Genomic DNA, 17,341 nt, shown 5'->3' with positions numbered 1-17,341 from the left:
GTTTTTTTAAATTAAAAAAAAAAAAGTTAGCCTCGTTTCTCATCATTTTGGACCGTGGGCTATAGCCCATATCATACGGCATACTATAGCGCGCCGTTTTTCATCATTTTTGAGGATTTGAAAAAAATGACGAAATGACAAAAACGATGGGTTATAGCCCATGTTTTTTGAAATTTTGAAAAAAAAAAAGTTAGCCTCGTTTCTCATCATTTTGGACCGTGGGCTATAGCCCATATCATACAGCATACTATAGCGCGCCGTTTTTCATCATTTTTGAGGATTTGAAAAAAATGACGAAATGACAAAAACGATGGGTTATAGCCCATGTTTTTTGAAATTTTGAAAAAAAAAGTTAGCCTTGTTTCTCATCATTTTGGACCGTGGGCTATAGCCCATATCATACGGCATACTATAGCGCGCAGTTTTTCATCATTTTTGAGGATTTGAAAAAAATGACGAAATGACAAAAACGATGGGTTATAGCCCATGTTTTTTTAAATTTTGAAAAAAAAAGTTATCCTCGTTTCTCATCATTTTGGACCATGGGCTATAGTCCATATCGTACGGCATACTATAGCGCGCCGTTTTTCATCATTTTTGAGGATTTGAAAAAAATGAAAAAATGACAAAAACGATGGGTTATAGCCCATGTTTTTTGAAATTTTGAAAAAAAAAGTTAGCCTTGTTTCTCATCATTTTGGACCGTGGGCTATAGCCCATATCATACGGCATACTATAGCGCGCAGTTTTTCATCATTTTTGAAGATTTGAAAAAAATGACGAAATGACAAAAACGATGGGTTATAGCCCATGTTTAAAAAAAAAAAAAAAAAAAAGTTAGCCTTGTTTCTCATCATTTTGGACCGTGGGCTATAGCCCATATCATACGGCATACTATAGCGCGCCGTTTTTCATCATTTTTGAGGATTTGAAAAAAATGACGAAATGACAAAAACGATGGGTTATAGCCCATGTTTTTTGAAATTTTGAAAAAAAAAGTTAGCCTCGTTTCTCATCATTTTGGACCGTGGGCTATAGCCCATATCATACGGCATACTATAGCGCGCAGTTTTTCATCAGTTTTGAAGATTTGAAAAAATGACGAAATGACAAAAACGATGGGTTATAGCCCATGTTTTTTGAAATTTTGAAAAAAAAAGTTATCCTCGTTTCTCATCATTTTGGACCATGGGCTATAGTTCATATCGTACGGCATACTATAGCGCGCCGTTTTTCATCATTTTTGAGGATTTGAAAAAAATGAAAAAATGACAAAAACGATGGGTTATAGCCCATGTTTTTTGAAATTTTGAAAAAAAAAGTTAGCCTTGTTTCTCATCATTTTGGACCGTGGGCTATAGCCCATATCATACGGCATACTATAGCGCGCAGTTTTTCATCATTTTTGAAGATTTGAAAAAAATGACGAAATGACAAAAACGATGGGTTATAGCCCATGTTTTAAAAAAAAAAAAAAAAAAAAGTTAGCCTTGTTTCTCATCATTTTGGACCGTGGGCTATAGCCCATATCATACGGCATACTATAGCGCGCCGTTTTTCATCATTTTTGAGGATTTGAAAAAAATGACGAAATGACAAAAACGATGGGTTATAGCCCATGTTTTTTGAAATTTTGAAAAAAAAAGTTAGCCTCGTTTCTCATCATTTTGGACCGTGGGCTATAGCCCATATCATACGGCATACTATAGCGCGCAGTTTTTCATCAGTTTTGAAGATTTGAAAAAATGACGAAATGACAAAAACGATGGGTTATAGCCCATGTTTTTTGAAATTTTGAAAAAAAAAGTTATCCTCGTTTCTCATCATTTTGGACCATGGGCTATAGTTCATATCGTACGGCATACTATAGCGCGCCGTTTTTCATCATTTTTGAGGATTTGAAAAAAATGAAAAAATGACAAAAACGATGGGTTATAGCCCATGTTTTTTGAAATTTTGAAAAAAAAAGTTAGCCTTGTTTCTCATCATTTTGGACCGTGGGCTATAGCCCATATCATACGGCATACTATAGCGCGCCGTTTTTCATCATTTTTGAGGATTTGAAAAAAATGACGAAATGACAAAAACGATGGGTTATAGCCCATGTTTTTTGAAATTTTGAAAAAAAAAGTTAGCCTTGTTTCTCATCATTTTGGACCGTGGGCTATAGCCCATATCATACGGCATACTATAGCGCGCAGTTTTTCATCATTTTTGAGGATTTGAAAAAAATGAAAAAATGACAAAAACGATGGGTTATAGCCCATGTTTTTTGAAATTTTGAAAAAAAAAGTTAGCCTTGTTTCTCATCATTTTGGACCGTGGGCTATAGCCCATATCATACGGCATACTATAGCGCGCAGTTTTTCATCATTTTTGAAGATTTGAAAAAAATGACGAAATGACAAAAACGATGGGTTATAGCCCATGTTTTTTTAAATTAAAAAAAAAAAGTTAGCCTTGTTTCTCATCATTTTGGACCGTGGGCTATAGCCCATATCATACGGCATACTATAGCGCGCCGTTTTTCATCATTTTTGAGGATTTGAAAAAAATGACGAAATGACAAAAACGATGGGTTATAGCCCATGTTTTTTTAAATTTTGAAAAAAAAAGTTATCCTCGTTTCTCATCATTTTGGACCATGGGCTATAGTCCATATCGTACGGCATACTATAGCGCGCCGTTTTTCATCATTTTTGAGGATTTGAAAAAAATGAAAAAATGACAAAAACGATGGGTTATAGCCCATGTTTTTTGAAATTTTGAAAAAAAAAGTTAGCCTTGTTTCTCATCATTTTGGACCGTGGGCTATAGCCCATATCATACGGCATACTATAGCGCGCAGTTTTTCATCATTTTTGAAGATTTGAAAAAAATGACGAAATGACAAAAACGATGGGTTATAGCCCATGTTTTTAAAAAAAAAAAAAAAAAAAGTTAGCCTTGTTTCTCATCATTTTGGACCGTGGGCTATAGCCCATATCATACGGCATACTATAGCGCGCCGTTTTTCATCATTTTTGAGGATTTGAAAAAAATGACGAAATGACAAAAACGATGGGTTATAGCCCATGTTTTTTGAAATTTTGAAAAAAAAAGTTAGCCTCGTTTCTCATCATTTTGGACCGTGGGCTATAGCCCATATCATACGGCATACTATAGCGCGCAGTTTTTCATCAGTTTTGAAGATTTGAAAAAATGACGAAATGACAAAAACGATGGGTTATAGCCCATGTTTTTTGAAATTTTGAAAAAAAAAGTTATCCTCGTTTCTCATCATTTTGGACCATGGGCTATAGTTCATATCGTACGGCATACTATAGCGCGCCGTTTTTCATCATTTTTGAGGATTTGAAAAAAATGAAAAAATGACAAAAACGATGGGTTATAGCCCATGTTTTTTGAAATTTTGAAAAAAAAAGTTAGCCTTGTTTCTCATCATTTTGGACCGTGGGCTATAGCCCATATCATACGGCATACTATAGCGCGCAGTTTTTCATCATTTTTGAAGATTTGAAAAAAATGACGAAATGACAAAAACGATGGGTTATAGCCCATGTTTTAAAAAAAAAAAAAAAAAAAAGTTAGCCTTGTTTCTCATCATTTTGGACCGTGGGCTATAGCCCATATCATACGGCATACTATAGCGCGCCGTTTTTCATCATTTTTGAGGATTTGAAAAAAATGACGAAATGACAAAAACGATGGGTTATAGCCCATGTTTTTTGAAATTTTGAAAAAAAAAGTTAGCCTTGTTTCTCATCATTTTGGACCGTGGGCTATAGCCCATATCATACGGCATACTATAGCGCGCAGTTTTTCATCAGTTTTGAAGATTTGAAAAAATGACGAAATGACAAAAACGATGGGTTATAGCCCATGTTTTTTGAAATTTTGAAAAAAAAAGTTATCCTCGTTTCTCATCATTTTGGACCATGGGCTATAGTTCATATCGTACGGCATACTATAGCGCGCCGTTTTTCATCATTTTTGAGGATTTGAAAAAAATGAAAAAATGACAAAAACGATGGGTTATAGCCCATGTTTTTTGAAATTTTGAAAAAAAAAGTTAGCCTTGTTTCTCATCATTTTGGACCGTGGGCTATAGCCCATATCATACGGCATACTATAGCGCGCCGTTTTTCATCATTTTTGAGGATTTGAAAAAAATGACGAAATGACAAAAACGATGGGTTATAGCCCATGTTTTTTGAAATTTTGAAAAAAAAAGTTAGCCTTGTTTCTCATCATTTTGGACCGTGGGCTATAGCCCATATCATACGGCATACTATAGCGCGCAGTTTTTCATCATTTTTGAGGATTTGAAAAAAATGAAAAAATGACAAAAACGATGGGTTATAGCCCATGTTTTTTGAAATTTTGAAAAAAAAAGTTAGCCTTGTTTCTCATCATTTTGGACCGTGGGCTATAGCCCATATCATACGGCATACTATAGCGCGCAGTTTTTCATCATTTTTGAAGATTTGAAAAAAATGACGAAATGACAAAAACGATGGGTTATAGCCCATGTTTTTTTAAATTAAAAAAAAAAAAGTTAGCCTTGTTTCTCATCATTTTGGACCGTGGGCTATAGCCCATATCATACGGCATACTATAGCGCGCCGTTTTTCATCATTTTTGAGGATTTGAAAAAAATGACGAAATGACAAAAACGATGGGTTATAGCCCATGTTTTTTGAAATTTTGAAAAAAAAAGTTAGCCTCGTTTCTCATCATTTTGGACCGTGGGCTATAGCCCATATCATACGGCATACTATAGCGCGCAGTTTTTCATCATTTTTGAAGATTTGAAAAAATGACGAAATGACAAAAACGATGGGTTATAGCCCATGTTTTTTGAAATTTTGAAAAAAAAAGTTATCCTCGTTTCTCATCATTTTGGACCATGGGCTATAGTTCATATCGTACGGCATACTATAGCGCGCCGTTTTTCATCATTTTTGAGGATTTGAAAAAAATGAAAAAATGACAAAAACGATGGGTTATAGCCCATGTTTTTTGAAATTTTGAAAAAAAAAGTTAGCCTTGTTTCTCATCATTTTGGACCGTGGGCTATAGCCCATATCATACGGCATACTATAGCGCGCCGTTTTTCATCATTTTTGAGGATTTGAAAAAAATGACGAAATGACAAAAACGATGGGTTATAGCCCATGTTTTTTGAAATTTTGAAAAAAAAAGTTAGCCTTGTTTCTCATCATTTTGGACCGTGGGCTATAGCCCATATCATACGGCATACTATAGCGCGCAGTTTTTCATCATTTTTGAAGATTTGAAAAAAATGACGAAATGACAAAAACGATGGATTATAGCCCATGTTTTTTGAAATTTTGAAAAAAAAAGTTATCCTCGTTTCTCATCATTTTGGACCATGGGCTATAGTCCATATCGTACGGCATACTATAGCGCGCCGTTTTTCATCATTTTTGAGGATTTGAAAAAAATGAAAAAATGACAAAAACGATGGGTTATAGCCCATGTTTTTGAAATTTTGAAAAAAAAAGTTAGCCTTGTTTCTCATCATTTTGGACCGTGGGCTATAGCCCATATCATACGGCATACTATAGCGCGCAGTTTTTCATCATTTTTGAAGATTTGAAAAAAATGACGAAATGACAAAAACGATGGGTTATAGCCCATGTTTTTTGAAATTTTGAAAAAAAAAGTTAGCCTCGTTTCTCATCATTTTGGACCATGGGCTATAGTCCATATCGTACGGCATACTATAGCGCGCCGTTTTTCATCATTTTTGAGGATTTGAAAAAAATGAAAAAAACGATGGGTTATAGCCCATGTTTTTTGAAATTTTGAAAAAAAAAGTTAGCCTTGTTTCTCATCATTTTGGACCGTGGGCTATAGCCCATATCATACGGCATACTATAGCGCGCAGTTTTTCATCATTTTTGAAGATTTGAAAAAAATGACGAAATGACAAAAACGATGGGTTATAGCCCATGTTTTTTTAAATTTTGAAAAAAAAAGTTATCCTCGTTTCTCATCATTTTGGACCATGGGCTATAGTCCATATCGTACGGCATACTATAGCGCGCCGTTTTTCATCATTTTTGAGGATTTGAAAAAAATGAAAAAATGACAAAAACGATGGGTTATAGCCCATGTTTTTTGAAATTTTGAAAAAAAAAGTTAGCCTTGTTTCTCATCATTTTGGACCGTGGGCTATAGCCCATATCATACGGCATACTATAGCGCGCAGTTTTTCATCATTTTTGAAGATTTGAAAAAAATGACGAAATGACAAAAACGATGGGTTATAGCCCATGTTTTTTTAAATTAAAAAAAAAAAAGTTAGCCTCGTTTCTCATCATTTTGGACCGTGGGCTATAGCCCATATCATACGGCATACTATAGCGCGCCGTTTTTCATCATTTTTGAGGATTTGAAAAAAATGACGAAATGACAAAAACGATGGGTTATAGCCCATGTTTTTTGAAATTTTGAAAAAAAAAGTTAGCCTCGTTTCTCATCATTTTGGACCGTGGGCTATAGCCCATATCATACGGCATACTATAGCGCGCCGTTTTTCATCATTTTTGAGGATTTGAAAAAAATGACGAAATGACAAAAACGATGGGTTATAGCCCATGTTTTTTGAAATTTTGAAAAAAAAAGTTAGCCTTGTTTCTCATCATTTTGGACCGTGGGCTATAGCCCATATCATACGGCATACTATAGCGCGCAGTTTTTCATCATTTTTGAGGATTTGAAAAAAATGACGAAATGACAAAAACGATGGGTTATAGCCCATGTTTTTTTAAATTTTGAAAAAAAAAGTTATCCTCGTTTCTCATCATTTTGGACCATGGGCTATAGTCCATATCGTACGGCATACTATAGCGCGCCGTTTTTCATCATTTTTGAGGATTTGAAAAAAATGAAAAAATGACAAAAACGATGGGTTATAGCCCATGTTTTTTGAAATTTTGAAAAAAAAAGTTAGCCTTGTTTCTCATCATTTTGGACCGTGGGCTATAGCCCATATCATACGGCATACTATAGCGCGCAGTTTTTCATCATTTTTGAAGATTTGAAAAAAATGACGAAATGACAAAAACGATGGGTTATAGCCCATGTTTTTTGAAATTAAAAAAAAAAAAGTTAGCCTTGTTTCTCATCATTTTGGACCGTGGGCTATAGCCCATATCATACGGCATACTATAGCGCGCCGTTTTTCATCATTTTTGAGGATTTGAAAAAAATGACGAAATGACAAAAACGATGGGTTATAGCCCATGTTTTTTGAAATTTTGAAAAAAAAAGTTAGCCTCGTTTCTCATCATTTTGGACCGTGGGCTATAGCCCATATCATACGGCATACTATAGCGCGCAGTTTTTCATCATTTTTGAAGATTTGAAAAAAATTACGAAATGACAAAAACAATGGGTTATAGCCCATGTTTTTTGAAATTTTGAAAAAAAAAGTTATCCTCGTTTCTCATCATTTTGGACCATTGGCTATAGTCCATATCGTACGGCATACTATAGCGCGCCGTTTTTCATCATTTTTGAGGATTTGAAAAAAATGAAAAAATGACAAAAACGATGGGTTATAGCCCATGTTTTTTGAAATGTTGAAAAAAAAAGTTAGCCTTGTTTCTCATCATTTTGGACCGTGGGCTATAGCCCATATCATACGGCATACTATAGCGCGCAGTTTTTCATCCTTTTTGAAGATTTGAAAAAAATGACGAAATGACAAAAACGATGGGTTATAGCCCATGTTTTTTGAAATTTTGAAAAAAAAAGTTATCCTCGTTTCTCATCATTTTGGACCATGGGCTATAGTCCATATCGTACGGCATACTATAGCACGCCGTTTTTCATCATTTTTGAGTATTTGAAAAAAATGAAAAAATGACAAAAACGATGGGTTATAGCCCATGTTTTTTGAAATTTTGAAAAAAAAAAGTTAGCCTTGTTTCTCATCATTTTGGACCGTGGGCTATAGTCCATATTGTACGGCATACTATAGCACGCCGTTTTTCATCATTTTTGAGTATTTGAAAAAAATGAAAAAATGACAAAAACGATGGGTTATAGCCCATGTTTTTTGAAATTTTGAAAAAAAAAGTTAGCCTTGTTTCTCATCATTTTGGACCGTGGGCTATAGCCCATATCATACGGCATACTATAGCGCGCCGTTTTTCTACATTTTTGAGGATTTGAAAAAAATGACGAAATGACAAAAACGATGGGTTATAGCCCATGTTTTTTGAAATTTTGAAAAAAAAAGTTATCCTCGTTTCTCATCATTTTGGACCATGGGCTATAGTCCATATCGTACGGCATACTATAGCGCGCCGTTTTTCATCATTTTTGAGGAATTGAAAAAAATGAAAAAATGACAAAAACGATGGGTTATAGCCCATGTTTTTTGAAATTTTGAAAAAAAAAGTTAGCCTTGTTTCTCATCATTTTGGACCGTGGGCTATAGCCCATATCATACGGCATACTATAGCGCGCAGTTTTTCATCATTTTTGAAGATTTGAAAAAAATGACGAAATGACAAAAACGATGGGTTATAGCCCATGTTTTTTGAAATTAAAAAAAAAAAAGTTAGCCTCGTTTCTCATCATTTTGGACCGTGGGCTATAGCCCATATCATACGGCATACTATAGCGCGCCGTTTTTCATCATTTTTGAGGATTTGAAAAAAATGACGAAATGACAAAAACGATGGGTTATAGCCCATGTTTTTTGAAATTTTGAAAAAAAAAGTTAGCCTCGTTTCTCATCATTTTGGACCGTGGGCTATAGCCCATATCATACGGCATACTATAGCGCGCCGTTTTTCATCATTTTTGAGGATTTGAAAAAAATGACGAAATGACAAAAACGATGGGTTATAGCCCATGTTTTTTGAAATTTTGAAAAAAAAAGTTAGCCTTGTTTCTCATCATTTTGGACCGTGGGCTATAGCCCATATCATACGGCATACTATAGCGCGCAGTTTTTCATCATTTTTGAAGATTTGAAAAAAATGACGAAATGACAAAAACGATGGGTTATAGCCCATGTTTTTTGAAATTTTGAAAAAAAAAGTTATCCTCGTTTCTCATCATTTTGGACCATGGGCTATAGTCCATATCGTACGGCATACTATAGCGCGCCGTTTTTCATCATTTTTGAGGATTTGAAAAAAATGAAAAAATGACAAAAACGATGGGTTATAGCCCATGTTTTTTGAAATTTTGAAAACAAAAGTTAGCCTTGTTTCTCATCATTTTGGACCGTGGGCTATAGCCCATATCATACGGCATACTATAGCGCGCAATTTTTCATCCTTTTTGAAGATTTGAAAAAAATGACGAAATGACAAAAACGATGGGTTATAGCCCATGTTTTTTGAAATTTTGAAAAAAAGAGTTATCCTCGTTTCTCATCATTTTGGACCATGGGCTATAGTCCATATCGTACGGCATACTATAGCACGCCGTTTTTCATCATTTTTGAGTATTTGAAAAAAATGAAAAAATGACAAAAACGATGGGTTATAGCCCATGTTTTATGAAATTTTGAAAAAAAAAGTTAGCCTTGTTTCTCATCATTTTGGACCGTGGGCTATAGCCCATATCATACGGCATACTATAGCGCGCCGTTTTTCATCATTTTTGAGGATTTGAAAAAAATGACGAAATGACAAAAACGATGGGTTATAGCCCATGTTTTTTGAAATTTTGAAAAAAAAAGTTAGCCTTGTTTCTCATCATTTTGGACCGTGGGCTATAGTCCATATCGTACGGCATACTATAGCGCGCCGTTTTTCATCATTTTTGAGGATTTGAAAAAAATGAAAAAATGACAAAAACGATGGGTTATAGCCCATGTTTTTTGAAATTTTGAAAAAAAAAGTTAGCCTTGTTTCTCATCATTTTGGACCGTGGGCTATAGCCCATATCATACGGCATACTATAGCGCGCAGTTTTTCATCATTTTTGAAGATTTGAAAAAAATGACGAAATGACAAAAACGATGGGTTATAGCCCATGTTTTTTGAAATTTTGAAAAAAAAAGTTAGCCTCGTTTCTCATCATTTTGGACCTTGGACTATAGCCCATATCATACGGCATACTATAGCGCGCCGTTTTTCATCATTTTTGAGGATTTGAAAAAAATGACGAAATGACAAAAACGATGGGTTATAGCCCATGTTTTTTTAAATTTTGAAAAAAAAAGTTAGCCTCGTTTCTCATCATTTTGGACCGTGGGCTATAGCCCATATCATACGGCATACTATAGCGCGCCGTTTTTCATCATTTTTGAGGATTTGAAAAAAATGACGAAATGACAAAAACGATGGGTTATAGCCCATGTTTTTTGAAATTTTGAAATAAAAAGTTAGCCTTGTTTCTCATCATTTTGGACCGTGGGCTATAGCCCATATCATACGGCATACTATAGCGCGCAGTTTTTCATCATTTTTGAAGATTTGAAAAAAATGACGAAATGACAAAAACGATGGGTTATAGCCCATGTTTTTTGAAATTTTGAAAAAAAAAGGTTATCCTCGTTTCTCATCATTTTGGATCATGGGCTATAGTCCATATCGTACGGCATACTATAGCGCGCCGTTTTTCATCATTTTTGAGGATTTGAAAAAAATGAAAAAATGACAAAAACGATGGGTTATATCCCATGTTTTTTGAAATTTTGAAAAAAAAAGTTAGCCTTGTTTCTCATCATTTTGGACCGTGGGCTATAGCCCATATCATACGGCATACTATAGCGCGCAGTTTTTCATCATTTTTGAAGATTTTAAAAAAATGACGAAATGACAAAAACGATGGGTTATAGCCCATGTTTTTTGAAATTTTGAAAAAAAAAGTTAGCCTTGTTTCTCATCATTTTGGACCGTGGGCTATAGCCCATATCATACGGCATACTATAGCGCGCAGTTTTTCATCATTTTTGAAGATTTTAAAAAAATGACGAAATGACAAAAACGATGGGTTATAGCCCATGTTTTTTGAAATTTTGAAAAAAAAAGGTTATCCTCGTTTCTCATCATTTTGGATCATGGGCTATAGTCCATATCGTACGGCATACTATAGCGCGCCGTTTTTCATCATTTTTGAGGATTTGAAAAAAATGAAAAAATGACAAAAACGATGGGTTATATCCCATGTTTTTTGAAATTTTGAAAAAAAAAGTTAGCCTTGTTTCTCATCATTTTGGACCGTGGGCTATAGCCCATATCATACGGCATACTATAGCGCGCAGTTTTTCATCATTTTTGAAGATTTTAAAAAAATGACGAAATGACAAAAACGATGGGTTATAGCCCATGTTTTTTGAAATTTTGAAAAAAAAAGTTATCCTCGTTTCTCATCATTTTGGACCATGGGCTATAGTCCATATCGTACGGCATACTATAGCGCGCCGTTTTTCACCATTTTTGAGGATTTGAAAAAAATGAAAAAATGACAAAAACGATGGGTTATAGCCCATGTTTTTTGAAATTTAGAAAAAAAAAGTTAGCCTTGTTTCTCATCATTTTGGACCGTGGGCTATAGCCCATATCATACGGCATACTATAGCGCGCAGTTTTTCATCATTTTTGAAGATTTGAAAAAAATGACGAAATGACAAAAACGATGGGTTATAGCCCATGTTTTTTGAAATTTTGAAAAAAAAAGTTAGCCTCGTTTCTCATCATTTTGGACCGTGGGCTATAGCCCATATCATACGGCATACTATAGCGCGCAGTTTTTCATCATTTTTGAAGATTTGAAAAAAAATGACGAAATGGAAAAAACGATGGGTTATAGCCCATGTTTTTTGAAATTTTGAAAAAAAAAGTTTTCCTCGTTTCTCATCATTTTGGACCATGGGCTATAGTCCATATCGTACGGCATACTATAGCGCGCCGTTTTTCATCATTTTTGAGGATTTAAAAAAAATGAAAAAATGAAAAAATAAATCCGCAATTTCCGCAATTTCAGCAATTGCAGCAATTTCCATTTCCGCAATTTCCACAATTCCGCAATTTGACAAAAACGATGGGTTATAGCCCATGTTTTTTGAAATTTTGAAAAAAAAAGTTATGCTCGTTTCTCATCATTTTGGACCATGGGCTATAGCCCATATCGTACGGCAGGGATACTCAAATAGATTTACCTGTGGGCCACATTACAAAAATGGCAAGGGGCCAGGGGCCAGTAGATAAAATTACGACATTAATGATACTTGATAACTTCTCTCTTTCAATTGCTTTATTTTCGCAAAATGTATCAAAGTACAATGTGCATGCACACAATATGTAAATAAATAAATGTGTTACATTTTCTTGCATAAACACAAAGAGCTGTTTCCATAACTGCACAAATTATTGCACATAACATGAGTAGCTGTTATAATAACATAATAACATAACATGACCTTTTTCATGAAAAAAAAAGAGTAGTGATATGGCTGACTGAGTAAAATAAAACAATCTACCTGAAAATAGATAGCTATAAGTGAAGAGCAATTTCCGCAATTACTATTTCTGCAATTTCCGCAATTTCCATTTCCGCAATTTCCTCAATTTCCATTTCGGTGGAAGGGGAGACACCTGGCCAGTGTCCTCCCCAAACACTATTTAAGACACCTGCTCTCACAGCACTTGAGATCTGCATTTCTCCACAGGCTGCAGGGGCGGCCGCAGGAGAGCACCCTTGTTCTTTTGTTTGTTAGTTTTGAGCAGCATGTTTCCCTGCCAGTTTCAGTTGGAAACTTAAATTCTTTAACTACTGTTTCTATTATCAAGTATCAAATAAAATACTTATTTTTGGATTGTCCTCCGGTGTCGTTTCCCCTTTTTCCTTATGGCCCCAGAGCCAGCCATAACACTTTGCATTCCACACTAACATCAACTAGCACAGAAAAGCTGTGTTGTAGTAACCAGCAGTTAGCTCAGTGTGATGAGTGGCTGTGCTTCTGATCCACAGGTCCAGGGTTCAAATCCCACATTATTCATGTGTCTCTGTGATGCTTTGCTTTGCACACTGACTTTCAGAAGGACAACTTTAAAGCAGCACAGAAATTCCCCATGATTGTGTGCCTCAGTGGACCAACGGATAAGTCAAATGATATCCGTAGTATACCTAGTAGAAGTGTGCCGGTTCAAACCCCGACATACTCAAATATGTACTGACACTTTGCATTCCACACTAACATCAACTAGCACAGAAAAGCTGTGTTGTAGTAACCAGCAGTTTTGCTGGTTACTGTTTTTTGGGTGCAATTGAGCTCAGAAAACCTAAATGAACACCTGTTCACAACCCCAACATGCATGCACTATTCTATAGTTCTATAAATATGAGCAAACAAAGATCCATTGTTGGTGAATAGAACTGCTCAAACATAACCTTAATCAACACACCATTAATACATGTGCCCCCCCCTCTCTCTCTCTCTCTCTCTCTCTCTCTCATCATTGTGTTGGTAACCCTGAGAGTTAATTGGGTAGAATTGTACAATGCACTCTGGATGGATCAATAGGTCCTATATATAGAGCATTGTACAGTGTAGTGTTACCGGTAGCTACGGTTAGTATTTGTGAACACACACTCACTCACACGTACGCACACGCACACACACACAAACACACATTATTTTGTATCAAAGCCAATATATCACTGCAGCCATTCAGTCCAGGTTGTTGCACTATATAGCTGTGTTTTATTTCATGATCATCAGGTATTGAGGGGTGCTAGTCCCTCCTATGTCCAGCTTTTAGTGTATGTGCTATGTGCTAACACAAACTTTGTCCTACACAAACATTAAATGCCATTGACATTGTTGGACAATTGTGGGTGTTCGTGTAAACACAAACGTTGCGTAACACAAACATTGAAGACAAAAGTGAGGACGCAACTTGTGATTGGCCGGAATGAGGTTTTTTTAATGTCGTTTTTATGTGGACACACCCACCAGTTCATTAAGCATGCCTAGTTTGCCTGGTGGGTGGTGATGTGTGGATCCACCTGAACTGAAGCCGCAACCACAGCTGTTGTTGTATGATAAATACAAAGGGAAGACATAATTGCACAAACAACCACACCAAGGGGTCTAATGAAGTACTGTCATCATCATACTAAAATTCAGCAAATGTCTGTCTGTCTGTCTGAATGTCCCTGACAGCACTTTCTCTCAACCTTGCCTGGCCCAATCACTCCCACTTTTCACACACAGGCATGGACCATAATTATATGGAGGTCTTCCTGGAGCCCTTTTTCCACTTTCACACATTACTGATTTATAATGAATTTATTAGTGGATTAAAAAATGCAAAAATGGGTCTTGCACTGTCAATATCACATGAATATGAATGCAAAGTAGCGGTCCATGTGTGGACAGGCTACCTGTCGCCGTTGTGCATGGTGATATGTGTGCAAACCGTGTAGTTTATCAGGAGAAGAATACCAAAGGATGCAAGATTTATTACTGAATTAAAAACGCACCGGGCGCAGTACCCCCCCACGGCCACAAGAGGGGGCAAATATCTCACAACGGGTAAGGGCTAGTCTCATAAACACATGAAAAACTGGGGGAAAAAATAGGCTCCTGATCTTTCCCTGTAATTGTACTGATATTCCACTAAAGTGCCAAATGGCAGGCTCTCTGAAACGTTCAAATGGTCACGTCTGCAACTGGCTTTCAGTTTCTGCATTACTGTCAAGAGGAGCTGTCACTTATTAGGAAGGGATTGTGGCTCATTTGACCCAAATACAAATACATGTTCTTCATCCTCCTTCCCCAGTTGATCTGGACCGCCTGTACGACGACGTGAAGCGCTACAGCTGCACGCCCAGGAACTACTCAGTGAACCTGCGGGAGGAGCTGCGTGCCACCAGCGCCGTCTTCTTCCCCCGCTGTCTGCTGGTCAAACGCTGTGGGGGAAACTGTGGCTGCGGCACCCAGAACTGGAACAATGGCTGCACCTGTCAGGCCGCCAAGATGTCCGTCAAACTGCATGAGGTAGATGACCGCAACACCAATCTGGGAGTGGTAACCCATTCTGTAAAAAATAAAGAAAAAAATATATAAAACTCTACTATATTGTATAGTGCAACATCCGGTTGCAGGTTTTGGCTCTTCAAAATAAGGGTAAAACAATAAGAATATGAATGAATATTTTAGATATTCATCATTCATATTTTCATATCTCTTATCGATACTATGAATAGACGTATCTACGCTACAAGGTTTATGATTGGGGTTAGGTTTGGGGATCAGGGGTTAGGATTACGATTTGCCCTAAAAAATTGTGGTACAATGGCAATGATGATGAAAAAAGCCATCCTAAGATGGTACTGTCCTCAAAAGTATAGTAATAAAAACAGACGTTTGTGAGCGTGTGCATGTGTGTGTGTGCATGTGTGCGTGTGTGAGTGTGTATTGCCCTGGTACTGTAGAAGCACATTATGACTTAGAAGGCCGTATGATTGCCAGGGAACATTAATCAGAGCGTCTGGGCTTTCAAGCAGAAAATCATTTCATAGTCAACCCTTCGCAGAGCCATTTCTGTATTTCTAACCCATTTGGACACCGCAATTGGCACCCGGCGAAATCTACAGGACGGAAACCGTTGGACCCAATTTCAATGAAATATTATGCCCTAGACAAGGCCTGAGAAACGGCTTCATAATTGAGAGAGTGAGAATGCAGCTTGCTTGCAAACAAAGGCAAATAGGGGCTCTTTGCACACTAAGCTAAAGAAACCACTTGTTTTGTAGCCAACCACATTTATAATATTTTGTGCTGCGCTTGAATCTGCAGCGTAATGTGTTTTCTTCTCTTCTACTTTGTGGGATTTTTAATTTTTTTCCATCACAGGCTTTTTAGGATGCAATTTGACTTGTCTGATGACTTGTACTGACTATAAACTCTACTGTATCATCACTATCAGGCAGAAACCATGTTTTTAAGTAGTGCCCTACTTCGTCGTACAAGAGTATAAAACATTGCTAATCTACAAGCTCACACTACAAGCTTGTCGGCTTATTTGTGTTTTTAAGAATTGAAAGTAAGGGAAGATTTGAAATTGGTTAAGTCCATGGGTTTGTGGAAAATATTGAATCGCATTAGTTTTTTATTTATTTATTTTTACATTTCTGCGGCTGCCCAAACAGTGACAAATTATGCAGTCAATCCTCATAAGAACTTTTATTTTGTACCTGTCGGGTGGAAACTGTTACTCTTAGTCTTATGATTCAAATTCAAAAGTAGCAAAAAAATAAATCAGATCTACAAGCTCAAAACGTGCCACTTGTGTGATCAAGCAGGGCGTTCATTTAGAAAAAAAGAGATAAGAGGTCTCTACACAACAGGAACGATTTATTATACACTATGGCCCTCATTTATCAACTCGGCGTATGCCAAAATATGGGTGTACGCCGAAATTACCGCGTGCCAGATAGATCTCAGCAGTCACATTTATTAACGTCGGAACGAAACTAAGGAAGGATCAGCTGTTTGCGATCACTTTATAAATGCCGTTGCGACGTGGGTGTACTACAAATCCTACACTCCAATTTGGGGCAGATTTTACACTCAATTGATAAATGAGGGCCTATGTTCATTAAATGTTATCCTTCCTCTCTCTCTCTCTCTCTCTCCCTCCCTCCAGGTGTTGAAGTATGCTCCAGAGGTGACCGTGCACCAGCGTCAACGCCAGCGCCAACCGGCCCGCCTGCGTTGGGTCATAGATGAGATCTTTCTGACACACCATGACAAGTGTGAGTGTGTGTGTCCTTCTCGGCCCCCTCGCTGAGACACACACACACACACACACACTGGACTTGTGGACTACTTTTTCCATCTTAAACTTTCATAATTATGGACTTTATACTTAAAACTTAGACACGCACGTGCATGGACACACACACACACACACACACACACACACACACACACACACACACACACACACACACACACACACACACACACACACACACACACACACACACTTTGTTTATGGTGCCCTTCTTTTTTGTTTCCTACATTTAGTTTTTAATTATTATTTTCCAAAAATCATGACTTAAAAACAAATTCAATTATTGTATCAGTAATTTCAAGAAGAAGAAGAAATAAAAGAAAATCCATGAAAAGAAAATGTTTAAAAAGTAGTGAAAATGGCTGATCTACAAGCATTGTGAGCTTGTAGATCTGCTATTTTCACTAGTCGGGGTCCTGGCGGGGAAATGTCTAACTTCTCGTTTGGGTCACATGCTGAAAAGTTTGGGAACAACTGACCACTGCATGCATAAAGTCGAGACCACCTAAAGGCCCTTACACTCCAGGAGCATGTTT

The 17,341-nt window shown here is 36.6% G+C and overlaps 1 protein-coding gene across 2 annotated transcripts in view; it reads left to right on the top strand.

Moving 5' to 3' along the window:
• pdgfd (platelet derived growth factor d) overlaps positions 1-16,878 on the top strand; it is a 137,804-nt gene extending 120,926 nt beyond the window's left edge. For both annotated transcript variants that reach the window (XM_080771398.1, XM_080771397.1), the window contains 2 exons: positions 14,787-15,004; positions 16,656-16,878. In XM_080771398.1, coding sequence (XP_080627524.1) covers positions 14,787-15,004; positions 16,656-16,799 — 362 coding nt within the window. In that variant the 3' untranslated portion in view covers positions 16,800-16,878. The remainder of the gene's footprint in view (positions 1-14,786; positions 15,005-16,655) is intronic.
• Positions 16,879-17,341: the final 463 nt, after the last annotated feature.

This window comes from Protomyctophum bolini (assembly GCF_963924005.1).
Source record: "Protomyctophum bolini genome assembly, chromosome: 9".
NCBI classification, from domain to species: domain Eukaryota; kingdom Metazoa; phylum Chordata; class Actinopteri; order Myctophiformes; family Myctophidae; genus Protomyctophum; species Protomyctophum bolini.
The sequence above is the reverse complement of the archived record's forward strand: the minus strand, read 5'-3'. Positions and strand labels throughout refer to the sequence as shown.